This window comes from Pleurodeles waltl, chromosome 9 (genome assembly GCF_031143425.1).
Source record: "Pleurodeles waltl isolate 20211129_DDA chromosome 9, aPleWal1.hap1.20221129, whole genome shotgun sequence".
NCBI lineage: Eukaryota > Metazoa > Chordata > Amphibia > Caudata > Salamandridae > Pleurodeles > Pleurodeles waltl.
Genome location: NC_090448.1, coordinates 323,788,324 through 323,813,363, shown reverse-complemented (window position 1 = coordinate 323,813,363; position 25,040 = coordinate 323,788,324). Strand labels below are relative to the sequence as shown.

The window sequence follows — 25,040 nt, the reverse complement described above, 5'->3', positions numbered from 1 at the left end:
TGCACACAAAAACACTAGACCACTGAGCAAGTTTGGGAGGCAAATCATACTTAATTTAGTAATCTGCTCTTATAAAGTGGGAGTCACTGATGCAACTGATATCTTAATTGACATCAGAATATCTGAAAGGATAATCCCTGAATTCAATGCAGATTTTCAGTACTGGTACCACATCACTGCTGAATGCAAAGGCTCAATGTCAGAGAGTGCCTCAAACAAGGAAGTTGTCTCAACCTGCATGTTACTAAATATATTGAAGAAGACCATTACCTATCCCCTGTGGCCCTTCCTGGTGCTGCCAGACACTGCTGTGATATACTCTGGCAACAAAGCAAGAAATGCACACTGCTCTTTGGCTGTTGACACCTTAGTCAGACCTACAGAGTGACCTGCCTACAATACAAATTGCAAACAAGTGTTTAAAAGCCATTTAATGAAAATGATAGAGTACCAGAGCCAGGGAAAAATATATTGCACTGCACGAGGAACATATTTCAAACAAACTTTTAAAAAGGTGACCTGCTACAACAGAAGGAAAGGCCAACCTTAATTCTTGAAAATGCAGTTAAGGATTACAGCTGTAGTGAAAAGGACTGTATGTAACAAAATGTAGAACGTTGTCTGTATTTCAATGTCCTCTGCTATCATCTACACTTCATTAGCTACTAAGAGGAGTGCTGAGGACGACTCTCAGGGACGTAAGATCATGCAGACTGAGTTATCACTAAATATGAACCTTGTCCACTGGATACAGAACCGGTGGAGTTCCAAAAAAGTCAGCCTTTGTTGAAGAGTTTGTGTTGTCTTTTTAAGATGCAAATGCTGCAATGCCACCCACAAAGGGCCTTATTTCTGAATGATGGGTTGCTAGTTTAACCAAGGTACAACTATTTAGAAAACCACATTTTAATCCGATTTATAGTTTTAACATTTATGTTAAGTATGTTAGCAGTAAAAAGGGCATGGAAATTAAAACTATTTTAACCTCAACAGCCACAATATTTCCTCATCATGCTGTTGCCAGAAAGTTAAAGTTTGTGAAAATAAATCAGTGATTGTGGTATCCAATTTTACCTTCATGGCTACGACTTTGCGAACATATCTGTAGTTGTACATTTCAATAAAAACATAACAGTATTTTTAAAGTCACACTCAACAAAAGCAGTTTGAAGTTGGATGCATTCGAAAATGTCTGTCAACCAGGAGAGAAATAGAGGAAAACCTAAGTATTTTTACATCTGCATCACTAATCTACTGCATGACCAAGTGATGTTAAGACAAGGAGGGTGTGTATCTCTGGCTTCCCACAAGCTCTCTCAAGTGCTCTGCGCCTTAATCCTGACAATTATTTTGTACAGATCATGAGATTTCATTTCCTAACATACATCTCAAAGAGCTTTGCCAATATCCCAATTACACTTTCACATTTGGCAATTAGGTTTTCCCCTTCAACAAATGGAAGACTTTGTAGATGTGCGAAGGCTCAACTGCAAACCCTCCATTAACACTCATCTCGCTAGCCTGGCGTTACTAGTGTTATGTGCTCCTTCCTTCACTATTACCAGCACAATCCAACTAAAGTTAGTGCTGGGTATATTTCCTTTGCACAAAACTCATGATAAAGAGACTTCGAATTAGTCTAATTAGCCTAATTGTTTTCCCTATTAACATTATTACTATTAATACCATTAAGGATATTTTAAGAACATCTTATAAAACCTTATTATTGCAAAATTGTATCCTAAAATATTATTAGCAGTTATTCACATTAATAATGTAGTGTCTTCGTGTAGAAAGGTTGGACAGTCATAGTTACACGTTACTCACAAGATCAAGGTGTTATTGTACCAATAAGAAGAAACAGTTTATTACCCATGCAGCAATAAATAACGTCAATGCTTTAACACGTCTGAAACGAGGGCCACATGCAAGGAGCCACAGATTTACCACTCAAATATCCATTGAGGATTCTATGTAAGGTATTGTCGAACAGGGTGGATCATTGTTAAGTTCATTCAATAATGTAGAACAAGAACGCAGTGAACAATTGTTTTAAGGGTCCAGAGTCTGTCTAAAGTTTAGAAAAGTTACTGCCTCATAACTTGAAAAAAACACCCTTCTAAAAATAACCCTTCTCAGATATTAATTCTAAAAACGTATACGACGAAAAGGAAACACTTCTCAAAGTGTTTGTTCCTAAAATATATTGAGGTAGAACATTGCAAAAGGTGTGAGAGGCTTATGACTGTTCTGCTGGTATAGGCTTTCGGGTTTATAGTGAGTGGCTTAGGTGTTCACGTTAGGGCTACAGAGTTAAAGGTGTGCAGTAAAGGGCTTGGGGTATATGCTTAAGGATTAAAAGTAGAGGGGTGATGGATGCAGGGTGAGCATTTGGGGTATAGATATATTCGGCTAAAATGTAAGGGTCGGGATAGAATTATCGGCTGGGTTAAGGGTTCAGGGGTTAAAGATATGGGTTTTATAAAATACATTTACTGCGATAGAAAGACCTTTAGCTGTAGGTGTTTATATTTTTGTTCATTGTGGACTGTGACCACTCTTGCAAAGGGAAAGAATTGAGGTGTACAACCAGCTACTAATAGGCTAAATATTTGTCATAAAAAACAATTTACTGGTCCTAAGAAGTGTCCTAGATGTGGAACTCCAGTACTCGCAGCCTGGCGGGCTAAGGTTTCTACTACTATGCTTCTGGTCACTTTGGTCGACAAAAGACTCTGCCAGAGTTAGATAATATGTATTTTATACACTCTACATATGTAAAATTCTAGAATCTGCCAGCCAGTTCACTGGTGAGTGTTACATTAGACTAATTTAACTTTCAAAACAGACTGTTGCATTATCACTCCACAACCTATCCGCAGTGGTGAGACTCTGAATGCAGAGTAGGATTCTTGGAAGAAAATAGTTTTATTGAAATTACTGATGCTGAATATTATTTTTGGTAGCACGTCCTTTCGCATATGCCTTAACTTTGGGATTGACTAGATGTAATATTTTGTTACAGCTACTTAGGTAAAGCACAAAGGATTAGGTGATTTCAAGGTGGCAGATGCATCAAAAACAAACAGAGACTAGAGGGCTTACGTGGGCTTCATGTCTTGATACTGAAAGCTTCAAAGAGTTTTTTTTGAAGACCAGTGGCAATGTATATGAATATGCTTCAGGGCTCAAGGCACCTTGTTGGTGTTTAATTTAGATTAAGAGTTCAAAGAAAAGGGTCATCACAAATGTTATGCTGTTTGGCAGTTTCAGTCCATGTACAAGAAGAAACATTTAATTACCTTTGGTGACAATATTTCTGGTGGATACTTCTTTTTCTTGCAGGTTCCCCACTATCAATACTCCCCAGACACATGAATGAACTGGAAACTCTTCCAGCAAAAACTTTCCAGAGTCACCAGCAGGTGCCTTGGGACATGTTGGTGCTAGTTCCTGGTACTATTTCCACCCCGTATAAAGAGGAGCTGAGGGGAACCAAGAGAGCACCAACAGTGATAATCACAGCATTTTCACACATTTCCATACCCCGGGATCTTCTTAATCACAGCACTAACTTATCAGAAGACGGAAGGCTTTTACCTATGATGGGATACATCTTGTGCACATCCCTCACATTCTGAATTAGTTCCAAAGCAGTGCTTCCCATGTGAAGTGTGGCTAGGTAGTGCCATCTAACCAAGCAAGTCATGCATCTCCGTCCTGGCAAAGTGTCATTGTGAGCCTGAGTTCAATATCATTTAGCATAAGCATGCAAGGATGTCCCCAAGGCCGCTAACCTCTGAGCAGGAAGAAAGGCCTTCTTACAAGGCAGGTAGAGCACCGCTCCTATGACTATCAGCCTTTGAGAAGGGATGAGATGAGAGCTCAGTGCATTACCAGTAAAGCTTAGGTTGCGGAGAAGAATCATGGTAGACTGTGAGCAGTACGGGAGATAGCAACAGCAGTAGCGAGTCACACAAGAAGCAAAACACATGGACACTTGATTGCTGCACTGAAGCTGCCACCATGCCCAACACCTTGGTGAAAAGCTGTGTGTCATCCCAATGCCAGAATCCCAAACAGATGTTGCTGGGACAACACAACAACTCTAAGGTACTACCTGGTAGAAGGCAGGATTGGCGGGCAAAAGTAGGCATAATGATGGTTAATGCACATAAGGAAATCCTCCTTGTTGAGGGTCAACCGCACCTGGCTCAAGCACAGTATTTTGAACTTGCCCAGCCTAATTAACAGATTCAAAATATGAAGGTCCAAGATAGATCTCAGAGCCTCCATTCTTGGGGACCAAGAACTAGAGGAAGTGAAATTAATCCAGTGCTCCTTTCCTCTAATGGTATCAGCTAAACCCAGCGATACATCACGACTGTCTCCCAATTGGTGGAGACCATACATCTCCACAGCATCACTGAAAGCGGTGGTGCAAGGCAAAGAATATTAAGTCAAAGACGTTCTTGAGGCAGCATAGCCAGAAGATATCATGAACAGGAGCTGCTATTTTTTCTGGTGATGGTGTCCATCAGATCCACTCCTATACTAAATGGAGCAATACATTTATTGTGGTGCTTGCAGAGGCTGCAAAAATTGAAGCTGACAGAACATTTGCTGGGGTACTGCTAAAAGTTTCACACTTCTGCCAGAATTGCTTCGTCTGGTAGACCAGCCCAGAAAGTGTACAGTGGCTTGGCTGTTTCTGAAGCACTTTAACCAAATTTGACCTCTGTGGAGGAGTCTATATCAAGCTTTAATATATTAGAAATTGCATAAGTACATTAAGTAATGATACGGAAGGCTAAGAGGCCTTCCCTAGGTCTACTATAATTAAGACTACATCCGACTGTGGACTTTTTCTGAAAGGGTTGCCTTAGCCACACATATAAAAGACTGAAAGATAGCATATATGCCTTTTTATTTATTTGTTTTCATATGACTGGAATCATGTTGTGTTGTTCATGTGCTGTCATGCCTGGAAAATATGTATAATGGCTTTATTGCTCAAGTAACTGGTGTATCAGGTTTGAGCTTGTGTATAAAATTTTAACTGTTTGATGATTTATTTCTTAAGTATACTGGTGATTAATTCATATTTTGACCGTGCTGAATCTTTGTTGATCAGTCCCCAGATTGCTATTTTTTGTTTCACAGCACTTTCACAAAACAGCCACTCACCACCAAAGACGATGTCCCCGGTGTCACATAGCCATCAACTAAGAAGCCAGTGTAACCTATCCAAGCATGGTGGCAAAGGGCGACCAACGTTGCCACGGGCTGAGCTACTGTTTCCATGGAAAATGGTACAAACATCAGGATTAGTTTGCAGCCATCCAAATTATCACTGAGCGCATAAAAAATGCTGTTTCACAAGGTCAAGCAAAATGATGAGTCCTTTTTTTTTCAGCACCATGGGGCACAGACACACTGGCCGTGAAGGCATGCAGCGACCTCAGTGCAGAGGCCAAGGAGTTAAAGGCATTTCACAGGACAGAGCTTAGCCTCATAGATTCTTCTTGAGAGGAAACATATGACAGGTGTTTGGGTGCAGCTCTGCAAAAGAGGTTTTTACCACTAAACTATGAAAAAAGCATGTGAAGACAGTAAATTTGGTTCCCGTGGTGTAGGTCTGATGTGGTGCAATTTACCAATGAACCGAAATCTCCAACCCAAACGCTGCCTCGCTAAATGCTAGCAGAAGATCAGAGACTGCAGAAGAGGGTTGCATTATTTCAGTTCTGAAGGTATTTTAACCTTAAAACACGCCAAAATATTTTCTTTTCCCATGTTTGATATGCTATTTCAATTAGGTTTGGGAGGCGGAATCAGATTTGCCTCAAAGGAAGACACTGGAGTTGGTGTTTTAGGAGGTGTGGAGTACTCCGGGTCAGTGCCTTAGACTGGCTTTATTGGAAGTGGCACAGAGTCTGAAGCCAGTGGCTGCACAGCAGTGTGACACTCTCTAGGTAGGACCCACCACAATCACCAAACACAGAGAAGTGGGCCTGTCCTTCCTACGTTGCCTAAAGGGAAACTGACTTTTAAAGATAGTCTTCATGGTCGGTCAGAAAGCCTCAATCTGCACAAGGATAGGTGGCAGAGTTAAAAACTGTATTTATATTTTTCAACGTAAGAATCGGCTCTGAAGAGGAGGAAGACAGTGGCATTCTCTAACGGCGCATAGACTCCAAATTGCCACAGGAGAAGGACCATGTCCTTGAGGAAGACATCCTTTTTTCCCCCCATGGTATTTATCGTAGTAAGCCTACTTCAGTGATTGCGCCTTGTCGAAAAACCTACCTGAAGGAAAGACCACAATGGCCTATCCCTGTAGGCCCAACCCAAAATAAAAAACTTGTCCACCTGCTCTTCTGGACACCACATGCAGATGTTATGTCTAGATGCTGTTGAAAGTGGAGAAATGTCATTAATGAAGCGCAGAGTAGAGTTCCAATCCCACCTACATGAGCCATGGAAAAATACAATCTGACAGAAAGCTAAAGCACCTTTGACATCCCAATGCCATCTGATCCTGAGAAGGTAAAGTTGTGGCAGAAGCTGTAAGGAGCTGCCTAGTGAAGCTGTAAGGCTACAGGAAGGAAAAATGTTCCAGGATCCAGTGAGGAGCCTGGGGATATTAATATGGTGAGGAATCTGATGGAAGTAGTATCCATTAGAAAACATTCCTCCCCTACGGAAGTTACATATTTTGAGCCACATAGTTGAAGTAGGCTCCCTTATTCAGTTGTGGTGTTAAATATGGTCAAGCATACTGGTAAACCAGTGTTGACTGTGGAAGAGCTTAATGTCATTTCCTGCTTTTTTTGATCTGGCCAGGTCACATTAGATTACAACAGTATGAATCATCCCAATATATAGAGGGCACTTTCTTACAACGTTTTGGCAAAGAGGAAAGCACTTTCAGAACAAATCATATTGCAGCAGAACTGGTGCTCACCCATCATTTGAAGAAGCAGCACGTTGTTGTCTTAAAGCCAACAATAATTACACTAACTGGCTTTCAGCTTTTTCTGGACAGGTGGTCTCCTGCTATAAATCCACTAAGGAATGTCTGTAATAACTACTAAACACCTTAGAACTAGGAGGTAAAAAATATAAGAAATCTGGTGATGAAATAACTGTCACTGTCTTTAGTCTGTGATGCTTCAGGAATTCCATTCAAGTTATGTAAAATTAGGAAGGATGTTTGCTTCACCTCCTTTAGTTCTATTACTTATGGCAATCAGTTAGGTCTCTTTTATGCAACTTTGCTCAAGTCACTTAGCTGCCTCAGCTTTTGGAAGAACCAAGAATCAAAAACCCTTCAAATCCACATGCAGCAGGTACAAACCATTTTTATGCTGAGCTCACAATTTGTAGAGGAATGGGCCCTATTGCTTAAGGTATATAGGGCAGGTATGGCACCATTCCACTATGGAGCTCAGTATTGGGGCAATAGCATTTTGGAAGGAAAGAACATTTACCACTGAAAAATATTTTTACTTACTCAACAAACTCTGATTTTTCCTTTTATTTGGAGCAAGGCCTAAAAGAGATTCTAATTGATATTAAAATGAAGCAAAAAAATGTACTTACACTGTAAGCGTCTATTAATAGCACGCAGTGCCGTAGAGTAACCTCCTCTGCACACTACTGCAATCAAATGTTGGGCTTGGACATTTGCTAGGTTTTCTTCAAAAAAGTCTTGAGCCATGAAAAGTGCTATGACTCCTCCCTTAGCAGAGGATGCACGTGGACACAGACTCCATGTAAGATTGCTTTTTGCTCAGTAAACGTGCATTGATTGCTGAGTGAGTGTAGCATGGTGCACTATATGTATTGTGCATTGTCAAAATAAGAGCAGAAGAGATCTGCAGTCATTACAAACTTCCAGGGAGAACAATAGGCGCATGTGAATATACAGCGCTACATGCTACGAACAAATGCTTACAGAGAAACATTTTCTGTTTGTAACATGTGTGGCTATAGGTACAGATGCTCTGCAAAGAATCTAAAACAGAACCATGCTTAAGTTGTGGCTAGCGTGTTGCTGATGTAATCCCCTGTCCTTAAGACTGTCTGACCAATGCTAGCCTGTTGGTGGGTCAGGATGTCCACACAACAGTTTGTGGTAAATGTGTGCGGGTAGGCACTTAAAGGTGTCAGCTAGTAAATGTTACCTACGAGAGCCATGTTTCCTCCTTTTTCATGGACGATGAGTGCCCTGGGTAGTCTTAGCTTTGTGGTAGCAGGTTTGAATGCACTTGACCATCTCATTTCACTTCCCCAAGCCTTTGAAATGAGATGGCTTTTGTGAGGCTTCAAAAAGGACACACAAAGTGGGTCAGACTTACAAAAAAGCTTGGCCCTGTCAATGTAATACATGAGCACTATTAACATCTAAGGTGTGTAGAGCTTTTTCCACTACAGAGTGTCTGCATGAAGAAGACTGGCAGCTCTACTGTTTGGTTAAAGTGGACATAGTAAACCACCTAGGAGAAAAGTTTAGGACTGGTCAGCAAGGAAATATAAGACTGTGCAGGAGAGGACCAGCTCTTGCTGAATCACGCTCTGGATTAAGACCTGCTATGCACTGTCCACAAAGAAGCCCGTATAGAGTTTATGGGCTACCACTGTGTTGGCATGTGGGAGTACATGTCCTTCGGCAAGCGACCTAGGCATCCCTCCATATATTCATGCAGGACCACTGTCTGGACAATCATGCCAGTTGAGGTGGGCACTTTGCCCACTCGGTTCTGCAGGACGTTTTTTGTTGAGTAAGTTCACTGACCCATCATACTAAAGCACTGTTTTACTATCTATTCAAAAGGTGAGGAATTTGCAGTTAGAAGTCTCTAACAGAACAACAACCTATTCACCTTCGACAACACTCTTTCTGGTACCGACTAAACGCAGAATCCTCAGTGAACCTCCCATCCTTCCTGTTCTGGGAACTGGATTCTTCTCATTAAAAAAGTAACAAGTAGAGATCACTACCAATTCAGTGACTTCAGAAAGAAAGCAACAAATGTCAGCATGCATGGATGTGCTAAATAACTGCTAAAACAATATACAAAATATGATTTCCTTACTGTGAGAGAAGAAACCTCTTCCCTAAAAAGGTGACTAGTTCATCAGGGATGGTGGAGGTTGGGCGGTGTTTTTTTTTTTCCTGGGGGTTGGGGGCGGATGTTTGAGTCACTGCTTAGAGAGGGAAGCTCCTTTGCTGAAGATACCTCAGTCCTTACTTCCATTGTTAGCCCAATATGTTCCCCAGGTGCAACCCCTGCGCCTCTGCTGCTGGTACAAATTTGCTGCTGTCTCTGGTAAGACTGTGGCTGGTCTGGTGAAGTGGCCTTGAATACTGCTGCTTGCGGAACCAGCCTCTTACGGCTGGAGATTGCAGGATACCCATAGATTTCTCCAGCTCCGTGTCCTTTATCTTTTTCCCAGCATCTGGGAAAGCATGGGGACCAAACAGATCACCACAAAAATGGGAGCTTGATGTGAAACTCCTGGAACTCAGGATTGAACCTGAAGATGTAAAGTGAAGGGAGGCAACAAAGGACGAAAGGTATCAATCACACGACGAACGGGTGGTGATCGAGATGGTCTTGCCCTTAGCCACTCTGTCCTACCCACAGTCTCCTCAGATGTCAGCAGTGGGTCGAAGGGTTGTCCTTATCAGTCAACGGGGTCATATGCATTAATTGGGGTCATATGGACTGCTGTGATCTGAAAAGATACATTGTGTTCTCTATGGTAACTCTGGTAGGGATGGTGTGTTTGAGCGTGATTGTGGATGTTGAGTTTGGGGAGGTGGAATAAAAAAAAGGGGGGGGGCGACAAGGAGTTTTTGTTTAAAAGCAAGCATTTTCTAGCGAGGAAGTGCTGCTGTGGTTTAGCCAAAGTCTACCCAATGACATGCCAGATAAAGAGACACCTCTCTGATGTCAAGCTCTTCTTGGAGTGTTTCCGCAGATCTGGATATCAATGGGATTATTGATATTAATCAAAGACTACTTTGGTGATGCAGAAAGAAAACAATACTCCGTCCCCTAACCACATGCCAGCCACTTCCAGGTGCATCAAGCATTGGTGACTGTACTCCAGCCGTGTCTGTAGACAAGGCAAGGCAGAAATTTGTTGAGGCGCAATCTGATTTTCCCAATGTATTGGTGTCAAAATGTAACGACATGGGCTCAAAAACATATTGAAAACATGATTAAATATGAAACCCTATTGGTGTACATCCAAAACAGGTGGCAGGGAAAATCAATCTAACACACAGTGCCCATTCATACTGACCACTAAAGGAGGAGTTACTGAATTAACATTGTGTTTTCTCAAATCAGCATGCCCAAAGCTCTGGGATAAACAGGAAGAGATAGCGCATAACAGTAAGCCTGCGGTGAAGCCTGTATATTAAAATCATTTTGAATTGGTGGGAGTGGCTGGGGGGGGCAATTAGCTCACTGGAATCAGCTTCTAGGCATAATCTGGATTAATCAAGCATAGAGGATTTTCTAGAAATTCTAGACAAATCATATATTCAAAAAACTATTTAAAATTCAGGTTAGAGGTCCTTCCAGTTGCCAGGGACTCCAATGTTTTCGGATGGGCAAGGGACTCATCACAATCGACTTTGTCCATGAGGAAAGAAAAAAATATATATAAAGTTGACAGACCATCTTGCTGCTGACTGCCCGCTGCATTAGTTTCCAAGGCATTGGTTAAAACAGATTTGAAATAACTATCAGACACATGACACCTTTTTATCTTTTTTAACAAATCCCTAGATTTCAATTTTTGCTGCAACAAAGTATACGTAGACAGCTTAAGGGATCACGTTTTAGGCAAACTACCCAGTTTGCCTACAACAGCAGTGCTTTGGGACATAAGGCAAAAAAATGAAGTGGTAAATAATAAAGCTGTACATGTTATCAAGTAACAAACAAATGCAATACTTGCTAGACTGTTTAAGTCTGTAGGACTTTGTCACTGTGTATTTCAGGACCAAAAGCTTCTGCATTCGAACAAATAAGTGACTACAGGTGCTCTTGGGTCAATATCTCTCAATTCCAGATACACCTAGCAGACTGAAAGCTACATCTTGCACTTAAATGGCTGGGCAAGAAAGAGAGACTCATGACCAGACTACTCGGATCAAATTATCCCCAACACACTCTTGCAGCCTCAAACACCAGAATTCGAGATCAAAGATAATCAAAGAAATAGTTATCACCCAACTGACACCACTCCCTTCCACACTAAAATATATATTTTGCCATACATTGTACATTAAAATACTGTGAACGTACAATATTAACAAACCTATTGTAACATGATTTGCTGTGATTAATTCAGTCGGTATTTCTTATTTTGGAATCTTCAGGTACAGGGATCTGTAGTTCTGCAGCGTTTTGAATTGGGTCCTCTTGAAGTAACCGCATCACAACCTCCCATATTAAAACAGAATGTGCCCAAGCAACAGCTAATTTGGTAGCCGTTTAGAGAACTAGTCGTAAAGTTATTTTAGTTATATGTAAATACTTCTATTTTTTCCCTCAAGACGTTTTGTAACAAATTTGCCCTTCAAACTGGTAATCATTTAATAGTAAATGTGGTCTCCTCTACATCATGTCAGAGCCCATTTTCTGAACATAACATTACCCACCAGAGGACTAAGGCCAACTTGAAAAGGATTTTTCAAATAAACAGGCACTTAAAAGGAGGCTTGGGGCCTACATGATTAGCCTCAGTCAAAATATTTTCTCTTCCACTACTAAACTCGGGTGAAAGGCAGTGTGACCTCCATTCCTTCACTGTCAGGATGGTCTCTAACTTAAGTTATTTTTGTCAATTACACGGTAAACCTGTAAAATCCCAGTGTTTCATCACCTCTGCCTATTTGGTGTGGGAGGCCAGAGTACCACAACACTCAGTTTGCGCATAAGCCATTTATTTCTGGAGAAGGCACATCACACTTAAGTCTCTTACCTTAAACTCAAATGTTGGCTTACCCAATTTCCTTTGATTCTTGACAAAACATGGGAAGAGGTTATATAATACACTGGCTTGAATGAATTTTGAAGTACCATTTGAGGTCATATTTAACATATTCATCACAAAAATAAAGTAATCAACTGTCTGATGCATTTTAAGAAGTCTACATACTTTAAAACTATTTAAAGTGAGCCTTTTATTAGTATTCCTTGCTAGGATAAGCGTACTTTAATTTCCAAAGTTAGAGAACCTTACCTCAATTTCACCTCAAATTCCAGAGACCGGATTCGCAAAGGTAAACTTAGACCAAAAGTCTAAGTTTAGACCAAAAGTCTAAGTTTAGACCAAAAGTCTAAGTTTAGACCAAAAGTCTAACTCTACTGCAGGTTAAGTTAGACTTTAGGTCCAAACTTACACTTTTTGTCTAAACTTACACTTTTGGTTTAAGTTTACCTTTGTGAAACGGGCCCAATAACAGGATCTAGAAGCGAAGAAGCAAGGGCTTATAACTTTGCCATGCATTCCCACCCATACGATCCAGCTTAATGTTTCCTTGGGTTCCAATATAACAGCTGCCCTGTTACTGAAAAGCATTTGGCGCAGCCTACCTTTCTTACCAGGTCGTTTTTTGCTTCTGCTATATTAAAGATTGCTCATATCCCTAGACATACTGCAGCAAGTAAACATAGGCACTGCATAGAAAAAATAAATGAACAAATACTAAAAGCTTTGAAGGAGGAGGCAGGGGACTCACCTGGGTTGTAATCGCTTAACTGCAAATCCTCTATAGGGTTACCATCAGGAGTTCGGAATGAATCAAGAATCTATAGAATTTAAAATTAACAAATATTGTTGTTGGCAATTAAAAGGCCTTTAGAAAGGAGGACAAGTTAACTTTAATACCAAGAATAAGACATAATTAAGTGTTCTAAGCAAAAATAAATAGCCTCAGTGATTGATCTGCTGTATATACATAGTTTCTACTGAACAGCAACTACTACCGATGTCTTAATCACTTCATTTGGTCTATGTTCACCGCCCCCAACTGTCTAACATTATGTTACATACAGCTACTGTTACCTTGTACAACAATTCTGTTAATGCAACCGAGAAATAAATAAGCTCAACAGAATTCAGGAGTGCCAAATAAATGAAAATGTATCAACCTATAATCTTAGTTCTGCAGCCTCTATTGTAGACGGATTGGAAAACTGATGGTGCAACTTTAAGAAATCACACTCCCTCGGTTACACCATGTCCTGTCAGTGAAAGCAGGTCAGTTCGTTTTATGGAGAAGGTAGGATACTGGGCAATAAATCAGACACACCCAAGTAGGGAAGTACTGCCTCTTCCTGACATCTAGTGGGTTCAACAATACTCTCAATACATCAGAACGTAAAATTTCTTGCCTGTAGGTGTAGTTTTGCAGCTTGAAGAGTTTTCAGGGTTCACTTGTTGTGCATTCCACCCCCTAGTGGTTGGGTCCAAAATTCTCCACTATTTGATTTTTGTTTGTTGGTGGGCTTCGATTGAACCACCATTTTGTGCCCTTGCTATGTCACCCTGCTACCTATAGATATGCCCACTTTTGGTCACAATCTTCAGGTTAATTTGTTTCCTTCCCATCTTCTTGGTGGAGGTGGGTCGTTTCTAAATCCACAAAAATCGTCAAGCTGCAAAACGACACCTACAAATAAGAAGCTTTACGTTTTGCAGCATGAATCTTTACCGGATTCACATACTGTGCATTGATTTTAAAGCGGTTCTACTCCTGTGGTGGCTGGATTGAAGATGGGCACTGATTTGTAAACAGATGTTGTAGAAACCTCTGACCTACTTGGCCTTCTTTGTTCATTTGGATATGAATACAATAATGTCTTGTTAACGTGTGTACCAATGACCATGATGCTGTCATGCAGATTTCTAGTAATGATGAATTTGTCAAAAATCAATGGTTCCTCCTTTCTTCCGTGTAGATTGTGCCCTTGGCAAGGTTTCTCCCGCATCGGTATAGCACAATTGATATGTTTGCACAAACCATCTTGCGATAGTTTTTTTAGTTTCTGGTTTTCCCAAGTAACTAATGACAAATGATACAAATAGTTGTTGAGTTTTCCGTAAAGGCATTGTCATTTCAATGTAATACATGATCAAAAGTCTTGCATCAAATGTATACAAAGTTCTTTCAGCATGTGGTTTTGGATTTTAAAAGAAGCTTAGTATCTACGCTTTGAAGGATATGAAACTGTGAAACCACCAGTGGCAGGAACTGTGGATCCGTTCACGTGATAATGTTGCACTTGTGAATTTGAAAATATTTTTTTGGACTGGGAGTGCTTCAAACTCACGCACTCTGCGTAGTGAGGTAACTACCACTAAAAGGCAGTTTTTAAAGTTAGCATCTGCAAAGTAGTCTTGTGTAATGTTTCAAAAGATTTTTTTCATGAGCTGAGTTAGTAACACATTTAGGTTCCATGTGGGTGCTGGCATTTTCCTTGGTGGAGCTATTCTTTTTGCTCCTTCTAGGAATCTCTTTACTACTGGTGCTGGGGAACAAAACATCTTCCTATATGTCCCCTTGTGTATGCCACTATTGCTGCTAGATGAACCTTCAAAAATGCACATGTAAGAGATGTCAGGTATTTTAAAACTGTATTTTGCTTGTACTTCTTTGTGCTAATCCTCTTTTTACCCACTAAATTGAGTATCCTTTCCATATTGCCATATAACACTTTCTTATTGGTTTTATTGCCTTTCTCAATGCTGCCATTGTCTTTTTAGGTAACTTCAAATTTCTGAATTATAAGTCTTCGGGAGCCATGTTGTTAGATTAAAAGATTCTGGCTGTAAGACCTACCCACCCTCCCTCCCATTGACAATAGATCCTGCTGTCTTGGTAACCTTTGAAGTCTTCCTTGAGCTAGTTGCATTATCTCCAGAGTACCAGGCTTATCTTGCCCATTGTTGTGCATTTACCATTATGGTCATGTGACTCCTCTTGAGTTTGTCGTTAACTCTCTGCAACAGCAGAATTGGGGGAAAAGCGTATGCAAATGCCCCTAACCAGTTTATCGAGGAGACATTCCCAGCAAACGATGGTGCGGTTGTCTTGACGCAAAGTAATGGCATTTCGTATGTTGTGAGGTTGCAAACAGTTCTAATGTTGGTGTGCCTCTCTTTTGAAAGATCCTTTCTACTACTGATTGGTTGAGCTCCCATTCTTGGGAGTATGAGGTTTGTCTGCTCTGCCAGTTTGCCTCGACATTGTCTACTCCTGCTAGATGTATTAACTGAGTCTTTATGTTCCTTTGTATTGCCCATTTTCAGAGTTGCTGAGCTAGCCTTGCTAGTGGCAGGGATTGAGTCCCTTCCTATTTGTTGACGTAAAACAGTGTAGTTGTATTGTCTGTCTGAATCAAATTTTCTTCACCTGAAGTTGGTTGTGGAAAGCTTTGAGGTTGGTCTTCGTGTAGCAAATGTTCCCCTACGTAATCCACCTTGAATCTGCAGTGCGCCCATGGTCTCTGCTGTTTTGTTCCCCTTTTTTAGAAGGTTGAGACTTTTATCCACTGTGTTTCCAAACAATTGTTGTCCACTGAAGGGTGTGTTTATGATGTTCACTTGAACTTCTGGCGTAAAACGTGAAACTTCTTAGCCATAAGTGTTTCTCAGCCACGAGTTTTGGCTTAGTGTGATTGCCATCATTATCTAGCGGCTAGATGTGTCTGCTGCATCTAAAGCAGATTTTAATCATGTATTAGAGCTGGGGTTTTTCCACTTTCAGCAAGATGTGCTGCCCTTTTTGTGTTTTATTAGTTCTCCCATCTCCTCCCAATGCCAATGAACAGGTCTACTAAGCAGTGCATTCAAGTTTGCAATGTGCAGCACTACGTTCAATCCTGCATCCCACGACTTCCATCCTTTTGCTCTCCGTTTACGGAGGAGGCCCAGAGGTTAAGGGGACATTTGCCCTCTTTCTGGCTGTCAAAATGATTATGGAGTCCACAAGGACAGTGCCTTTTATGTATGCAGGGTCCTTGGAGGAATACTTATATTTCTTTTCTGCCCTTGGAGTCACGGCTCTACAAGTGGATGGTGCCTTAAAATCTTCCTTCCCCTGGTCGAGGATGCCTGAGAGCATGGGTAGAAACGGGCTCTATGCCTGACTTAGCAGCAATGTTTTGAGAAGGAAGCATGATTGTGACTTATCCTCCTCCAGCTGTACATTAAATTTGTTAGCTGCATTCTTTATGACCAGATTAAACATTCCAATATCATCTGGAGGTGAGGACTTTGATGGGTAAGATTCTACACCCTCTTCAGGTAAGTCCGTCTCCAAATCTTCCCATTGTTATTCAATCTATTCACCTTCCTTTGAAACCTCATACATTGCAGTTTGATCCTCTTCCCCCTCATAGAAAACGTTTTCCTCCTCTTCTTGCATTTCTGGTGTGAGTGGAGGCTGTTTTTCCTCGACTTCCAGCTAAGAGGTGTGTTTTGGCATCGAAGCCTTTCGAGGAATTCTGAAATCCCTGAGGCGTTCATCGAATTCCTCCTTTTGTTGAAGAAGCAGGGACATTTCTGCCTCAAGTTTTTTTTTTTTTTCTTCTTTCCATGTCAAAGGTCTGTTCGTTGTGGTTTGGGTCGTTGTTTTCGACGTCGAAACTTTCTTGAATGTGGACTCAGTCGTCAAGCTTCAGTGACCGGGTCTTGACTGTTGCACTTTCGACATTGTAGTGTCTTTGCCTTCTGTCCTTCGATGCTACAGGGTTTTATTTGGTGACTCCCCCCCCCGACGAGTCCCCCTCAAGGGCTCCCAGAGACTCCTTGTTATTGGTACGGCATACGGGTGGCGAGTGCCTCTCTTACCTCACCTCTGACTTTTGGCTCTTTTGAATGCCTGCTCATCAACATCGAGGATCTCGAAAGAATTTAAAGATGGCGACCAAAGGTGGGAACATCCGGAGGAAGTAGGATGATGTCACAAAGGGACACCAAATGGTGGTCGACACCCAACATACTAAAATCAGAAGAGAAGGACTACTAAATAGTGGTGAATTCTGGACCCAACCAATAAATGGCAAAATAATGCACAGCATGTGAATCCAGAAAAGAGCACACTGCAAAACCAGATTTCCCATTTGAAAGCATAAAAAGGTCTGGTTGATGAGACCTTAGCCTCATACATAATGTCCAGAGTCTTGGGACAGATTCAAAATTCAACACTGTGGGAGCGCAGGAAGCAAGCTACTAAGTTCAATGATGGAAAGCTTGGATAAAGAATCTGACCCTGAACATGTGTAGACAATCAGAACTCTAAGGCAGCCCGCTCTGTGGTCTCTCTGACAGGTGTAGGTTATCAGTGAACCACTATTGAATGGTCAGTCTAAGAGCCATTAGCTAGAATCAGACAGACACATACAGGATTCCTGGTGATTCTCTCAACAGGGCCTTCTCATTTGACCCTAATTGAGAGTACCTGAATAACAGATAGGGATATTTCTTCTTTACTGCATCTGTTAAGAGGCCTAAATGAGGAAAACAAATCTAAAAAGAAATCCTCATTCTTCACTGTGAAATATCTACTCATGATTTTCCTGACTGTCCTTTTAAGTCTGTTTGCCTCTGCATATTGCATAAATGGGTGGCAGACAGATGTGATGTATATGTTTCTTGCTAGGAGCCATCTTAAAAACAATCGAGCTTCCACAAATTGAGGCATGAGTGTAGGAAGTTGGCTCTGTATGTACTATTTCAAAGTAAGAAATAGCATGCACAGAGTCCAAGGGTTCCCCTTAGAGGTAAGATAGTGGCAAAAATAGATCATTCTAATGCTCTTTTTGTGGTAGTGTGGTCGAGCAGTAGGCTTATCAGAGGGTAGTGTTAAGCATTTGTTGTACACACACAGGCAATAAATGAGGAACACACACCCAAAGACAATTCCAGGCCAATAGGCTTTTGTGTAGAAAAATATATTTTCTTAGTTTATTTTGAGAACCACAGGTTCAAGATTTACAAACAATACTTTAAAGAAAGGTATTTCACTTAGGAACTTTAGGAACTTTGAATTAGCAAAATAGCATATACAGTTTTCACACAAATGGCAATAAGCTATTTTAAAACTAGACACTTAGTGCAATTTTCAACAGTTCCTGGGGGAGGTAAGTGTTTGTTAGTTTTGCAGGTAAGTAAACCACCTGCAGGGTTCAAAGTTGGGTCCAAGGTAGCCCACCGTTGGGGGTTCAGGGGAACCCCAAAGTTACCACACCAGCAGCTCAGGGCCGGTCAGGTGCAGAGGTCAAAGTGGTGCCCAAAACACATAGGCTTCAATGGAGAAGGGGGTGCCCCGGTTCCAGTCTGCCAGCAGGTGAGTACCTGCGTCTTCGGAGGGCAGACCAGGGGGGTTTTGTAGGGCACTGGGGGGGGACGGGGACACAAGTCAGCACAAAAAGAACACACTCAGCGGCACGGGGGTGGCCGGGTGCAGTGTGCAAACAGGCGTCAGGTTCGCAATAGGTTTCAAAGGGAGACCAAGGGGTCTCTTCAGCGATGCAGGCAGGCAAGGGGGGGGGCTCCTCAGGGTAGCCACCACCTGGGCAAGGGAGAGGGCCACCTGGGGGTCGCTCCTGCACTGGAGGTCGGATCCTTCAGGTCCTGGGGGCTGCGGGTGCAGTGTCTTTACCAGGCGTCGGGTCTTTGAAGCAGGCAGTCGCGGTCAGGGGGAGCCTCGGGATTCCCTCTGCAGGCATCGCTGTGGGGGCTCAGGGGGGTCAACTCTGGCTACTCACGGTCTCGTAGTCGCGGGGGAGTCCTCCCTGTGGTGTTTGTTCTCCACAAGTCGAGCCGGGGGCGTCGGGTGTAGAGTGCAAAGTCTCACGCTTCCGGAGGGAAACGTGTGGTGTTTCAAAGTTGCTTCTTTGTTGCAAAGTTGCAGTCTTTGTGGAACAGAGCTGCTGTCCTCGGGAGTTCTTGGTCCTTCTAGATGCAGGGTAGTCCTCTGAGGCTTCAGAGGTCGCTGGCCCTGTAGAACGCGTCACTGGAGCACTGTCTTTAGAAGTGGGGAGACAGGCCGGTAGGGCTGGGGCCAAAGCAGTTGGTGTCTCTGTCTTCTCTGCAGGTTTTCAGCTCAGCAGTCCTTCTTCTTCTTAGGTTGCAGGAATCTATCTTGCTGTGTTCTGGGAGCCCCTAAATACTCAATTTAGTGGTGTGTTTAGGTCTGGGGGGTAAGTAGCCAATGGCTACTAGCCCTGAGGGTGGCTACACCCTCTTTGTGCCTCCTCCCTGAGGAGAGGGGGGCACATCCCTAATCCTATTGGGGGAATCCTCCATCTGCAAGATGGAGGATTTCTAAAAGTTAGAGTCACTTCAGCTCAGGACACCTTAGGGGCTGTCCTGACTGGCCAGTGACTCCTCCTTGTTTTTCTCATTATCTCCTCCGGCCTTCCGCCAAAAGTGGGGCCGTGGCCGGAGGGGGCGGGCAACTCCACTAGCTGGAGTGCCCTGGGGTACTGTAACAAAGGGGGTGAGCCTTTGAGGCTCACCGCCAGGTGCTACAGTTCCTGCAGGGGGAAGTGAGAAGCACCTCCGCCCAGTACAGGCTTTGTTACTAGCCACAGAGTGACAAAGGCACTCTCCCCCATGTGGCCAGCAACATGTCTGGTGTGTGGCAGGCTGCTAAAACTAGTCAGCCTACACTGGTAAGAGTTAAGGTTTCAGGGGGCACCTCTAAGGTGCCCTCTGGGGTGTATGTTACAATAAAATGTACACTGGCATCAGTGTGCCTTTATTGTGCTGAGAAGTTTGATACCAAACTTCCCAGTTTTCAGTGCAGCCATTATGGTGCTGTGGAGTCCGTGTTTGACAGACTCCCAGACCATATACTCTTATGGCTACCCTGCACTTACAATGTCTAAGGTTTGGCTTAGACACTGTAGGGGCACAGTGCTCATGCACTGGTGCCCTCACCTATGGTATAGTGCACCCTGCCTTAGGGCTGTAAGGCCTACTAGAGGGGTGACTTATCTATACTGCATAGGCAGTGTGAGGTTGGCATGGCACCCTGAGGGGGGTGCCATGTCGACTTACTCGTTTTTGTTCTCACCAGCACACACAAGCTGGCAAGCAGTGTGTCTGTGCTGAGTGAGGGGTCCCCAGGGTGGCATAAGATATGCTGCAGCCCTTAGAGACCTTCCCTGGCATCAGGGCCCTTGGTACCAGTGGTACCAGTTACAAGGGACTTACCTGGATGCCAGGGTGTGCCAATTGTGGAATCAAAAGTACAGGTTAGGGAAAGAACACTGGTGCTGGGGCCTGGTTAGCAGGCCTCAGCACACTTTCAATTCAAAACATAGCATCAGCAAAGGCAAAAAGTCAGGGGGTAACCATGCCAAGGAGGCATTTCCTTATAAGATTACCTTCGGATTTAGTCACTGTAGGAAAATGGCTCCTTGTTGCAGTTACATCCCCCCCCAACGTTTTGCCTGATACTGATGCTGACTTGACAGTGTGTGCTGGGACCCTGCTAACCAGGCCCCAGCACCAGTGTTCTTTCACTAAAAATATACAATTTTTTCCACAATTGGCACACCCCTGGCACACAGATAAATCCCCTGTAAAAGGTACCAGTGGTACCAAGGGCCCTGGGACCAGGGAAGGTCCCTAAGGGCTGCAGCATGTGTTGTGTCACCCCAAGGGACCCCTCACCTAACACATGCACACTGTCATTGCAGATTGTGTGTGTTGGTGGGGAGAAAAAGGCAAAATCGACATGGCATCCCCTCAGGATGCCATGCACACAAAATACTGATGTGGCATAGGTAAGTCACCCCTCTACCAGGCCATTAAGCCCTAAGGCAGGGTGCACTATACCACAGGTGAGGGCATAGCTGCATGAGCAATATGCCCCTACAGTGTCTAAGTCCATTCTTAAACATTGTAAGTACAGTGTATATGGTCTGGGAGTTTGTCAAAACGAACTCCACAGTTCCATAATGGCTACACTGAACTTTGGGAAGTTTGGTATCAAACTTCTCAGAATAATAAACCCACAACGATGCCAGTGCTGGATTTATTACAAAATGCACAGTGAGGGCATTTTAGAGATGCCCCCTGTATTTTAACCAATCCTCAAGTGCTGGACTGACTGGTCTGTGCCAACTTGCCACTGAGACGAGTTTCTGGCCACATGCGGTGAGTGCCTTTGTGCACTCTGTGACCAGGAACAAAGCCTGCACTGGGTGGAGGTGCTTCAAACCTCCCCCTGCAGGAACTGTAACACCTAGCAGTGTGCCTCAAAGGCTCAGGCTTCGTGTTACAATGCCCTAGGGCGCTCCAGCTAGTGGAGATGCCCGCCCCCCCGGACGCAGCCTCCCGGAAGAGATAATGAGAAAAACAAGGAGGAGTCACCCTCCAGCCAGGACAGCCCATAAGGTGTCCTAAGCTGAGGTGATCCCTGCCTTAGAAAATCCTCCATCTTAATTTGGAGGATTTCCCCATGTAGGATTAGGGATGTACCCACCTCCCCAAAGGGAGGAGGCACAAAGGGGGTGTAGCCACCCTTAGGGACAGTAGCCATTGGCTACTGCCCTCCAGCTCTAAACACACCCCAAGATTTAGTATTTAGGAGGGACCCTGAACCCAGGAAAACAGATTTCCTGACGACCTAAAGAAGAAGAAGGAATACTGATCTGAAAGCCCTGCAAAGAAGACGGAGACAACAACTGACTTGGCCCCAGCCCTACCGGCCTGTCTCCATTCTCAAAGAACCTGCAACAGCGACACATCCAGCGGGACCTGTGACCTCTGCCGACTCAGAGAACTGCCCTGCATCCCAAAGGACCAAGAAACTTCCGTGGACAGCGGCTCCGTCCAAACAACAAAGAATAAACCAACTGTAAAGGGACTCCAGCCTCACTCCTGAAGGGTGAGTCCCCAACACACTGCACCCGGCGCCCCCGGCTTGTGTCCAAAGGAACCAACACTGCAGTGAGGACCCACAGGCGACTCCCACGACGTAGCATCCCTGAGTCGACCTCCCTGCACCCCCACAGCAACGCCTGCAGAGAGAGGCTCCCCCTGACGGCGACTGCCCAGTAACAAAGAACCCAACACCTGGAAGAAGCAGTGCACCTGGAGCCCTCAGGCCCGAGAGGAACCAACTACCGGTGCAGGAGTGACCAGCAGGCGGCCCTCATCCCTGCCCAGTCGGTGGCTGGCTCGAGAAGCCCCACGTGCCCTGCTTGCATCGCAAGAGTGTCCCCTGGGTTCCTCCATTGAAACCAATACAAAACCAACACCTACTTTACACACTGCAACCAGGCGCCCCTGTGCTGCTGAGGGTGTATTGTGTGTGTCTGTTTTGGGACCACCCACCCCTCCCTTGCTACCCGCCCCCCCCCCAGTGAACTACAAAACCCCCCTGGTCTGCTCCCAGAGGACGCAGGTACTTACCTGCTATCAGACTGGAACCAGAGCACCCCTACTCTTCAAAGGAGTCTATGATATTTGGGCCCCTCTTTGACCTCTGCACCTGTCCGGCCCTGTGTTGCTGGGTGTTTGGGGCTGACTTGAATCCCAAACGGTGGGCTGCCTATGCCCCGGAGACTGAACCTTTAAGTGCTTTACTTACCTGCCAAACTAACTTGTGCTTACAGCCCCCAGGAACTGCTGAGTTTTCCACTGTATCTACTTTTAAAATAGCTTATTGCCATTTTTGACAAAACTGTGTACATTACTGTTTTACTTCGAAGTTCCATATTTATCTATGCCAAGTACCTTACTTTCTCTAAATAAAAGGCTAACAAATTAGCACTTGGAGTCACTTCTGGTAGTCCTGTGTGCAGGTAAGCAATGGCCTTTGAGGGTTCAAAGCATGCTCCAGGCAGCAAAGTAGCCCTTTCAGGTACAGGAGCAGTCTGGCAGAGTGCACAGCATGTCACGGCAGCTCTAGGTGGAAGTACTCACTTAATGCCTTCCATGAATTCTTTACCAACTGGTACTTTAAACGAAGGGAAGAGCTGCCTGTTTTGCAGGTAGACCACTTCTGCAGCAAGATGCGGATGTATTGAGGTGTAAGCTAGACCAGTCTGCAAATGAAGCAGTTAAGCAAATTTTTGAAAGGTTGCATTAAAAGGAGCAATATGTTTGTCACAGCATAAGAAAACAAATCTTTTCTACTTGGTGGCATAACGTGCTCTGGTTGTGGGTTTACATGCCTCCTTGAGAATGGACATACATTCTGGGGGGAGATTCAAGTATCCAAATTCCAGGACTCCAGGAGCCACATTGCAAGATTGAGTTCCTTTGGATTTGGACGCCTCACTTCTCCATGGTTCTAAGGGAGAAGATCTGGGTGGAGGAGAAGCTTCCTGTGTGACACAACCATGAGCTCAAGTAGTGTGGTGAACCATGGTTGTCATGCCCAAGAAGAAGCTACTAGAATGAGGGTGTAAGTAATCTTCCTGAGCGTCCAAACAACAAACGGAAGAAGAGGGAGAGGCGGAAACGCTTAGGCAAATATCACTGACCAGTTCATCCAAAGAGCATTGCCTTTGGATAGTGGGTGTGCGAGTCTGTAGGCGAAGTTTGGGCAAATATGGAAGGAGGACTCAGAGTTCTCACTCATGAACTTGTTGCAGCACCCTGCTGAGGAGGTCGGCAAATTCGCTGTCCGTCACTGGAAGGTGTTTCACTAATAGGTGAATGTGGTGTATGCCCAACGCCAAACCGTCTGAGACAGGCGTAATAACTGTGGAGTGTGTGTCTCCCCCCCCCCCAGTTTCTGTCAATAAAACAAAGCTCGTGTGGTCTGTCCAGACTAAGACAACTTTGCCCGTCAGGTGAACTAAAAAGTCTTTGAGCGCCATATGACTGACTTGAAGCTCTAGGTAGTTGATGTGTAGAAGTTGGTGTCTGGAGTCCCACAGTCCCAGTATTGTGAGGTGGTGAAGGTGAGCACCCCATCCTGTGGGGGATGCGTCCACTGTGAGTATGATCTGGTGAACAGGGTCAGGAAACGGCTGTTTACCAACACTACATCTTGTAACTGACCCTGTGACTGAGACCACTGATTTGTCAGACATTCCTGCAGCGGGCCACATGTGTAGTCTAGCATGTGGTACTATTGCAATGCAGGACACTATCATGCCTAAGATGCTTTTGACTGTTCTGACTTATGCGTTGGTTGGGAGAACCTGTTGCAGCAAGGTTGTGATGTTTTAAATCCCGATTCCATTTGGGTAGGCTAACCCTAGTTGTGCGTTGAGGGTAGCCCCAAGATACGGCTGGATCTGGGAAGGTCAGAGGTGTGATTTCTGTATGCTAATGGTAAAGCCTACCTGATGAAGGGGAAGCGTGGTCTGGGTGTGTTGCAGGCACAGTGGAAGCATACAGGATTTCATGAGCTAGTCGCCCAAGTATGGGAAGTCATGAATACTCTTCACTGCGCAGATATGCTGCAACTACAGCCAGACATTGGGTAAAAACATGCAGTAGTCACGCCAAATGGGAGCACCTTGAACTGGTAATGTGTTCCCTGTCTAACAATCACGAGGTATCTGCGGGGAGCTGGATGGATTGGGATGTATAAGTTAGAGTCCTTTAAGTCTAGTGCAAAGTCGCCCTGGTGTAGCAGAGGGATTACATCCTGGAATAGTACCAAAAGAAAGGGTTCTGATAGCATGTAACAATATAGTGGCCCGAGGTCTAAACCAGGCCAAAGTGATCTGTCTTTTTTGGGAATCAAAGTATAGGGGGTATACTCCCCTGCCTTTTGGATGAAGAGGGGCCTGCTCTATGCCCCTTTTGTGAAGGAAAGCCTGTACTTCTTGATTTTGCATATTTAATTGTTTTATGGAACGTTTGTGTTTGCGAGGTTTGGAGGTGTTCTGATGAGCTCCAGGCAATAACCATGCTGGATAATGTCCAACACCCACCAGTCTCTGTTATGGTTTTTCAAGTGGGGAAGAAATGCCGAAGACATCCACCGACAGGTATTAAATGGTCGTTGGTTTGTTTGGGGGGGGGGG

At 43.9% G+C, this 25,040-nt stretch overlaps 1 protein-coding gene across 2 annotated transcripts in view; it reads right to left on the bottom strand.

The window, feature by feature from the left end:
- The window catches only part of RBM6 (RNA binding motif protein 6), a 1,032,809-nt gene that overhangs the window by 810,733 nt on the left and 197,036 nt on the right, over positions 1-25,040 (bottom strand). For both annotated transcript variants that reach the window (XM_069206836.1, XM_069206837.1), the window contains one exon: positions 12,770-12,839. In XM_069206836.1, coding sequence (XP_069062937.1) covers positions 12,770-12,839 — 70 coding nt within the window. The remainder of the gene's footprint in view (positions 1-12,769; positions 12,840-25,040) is intronic.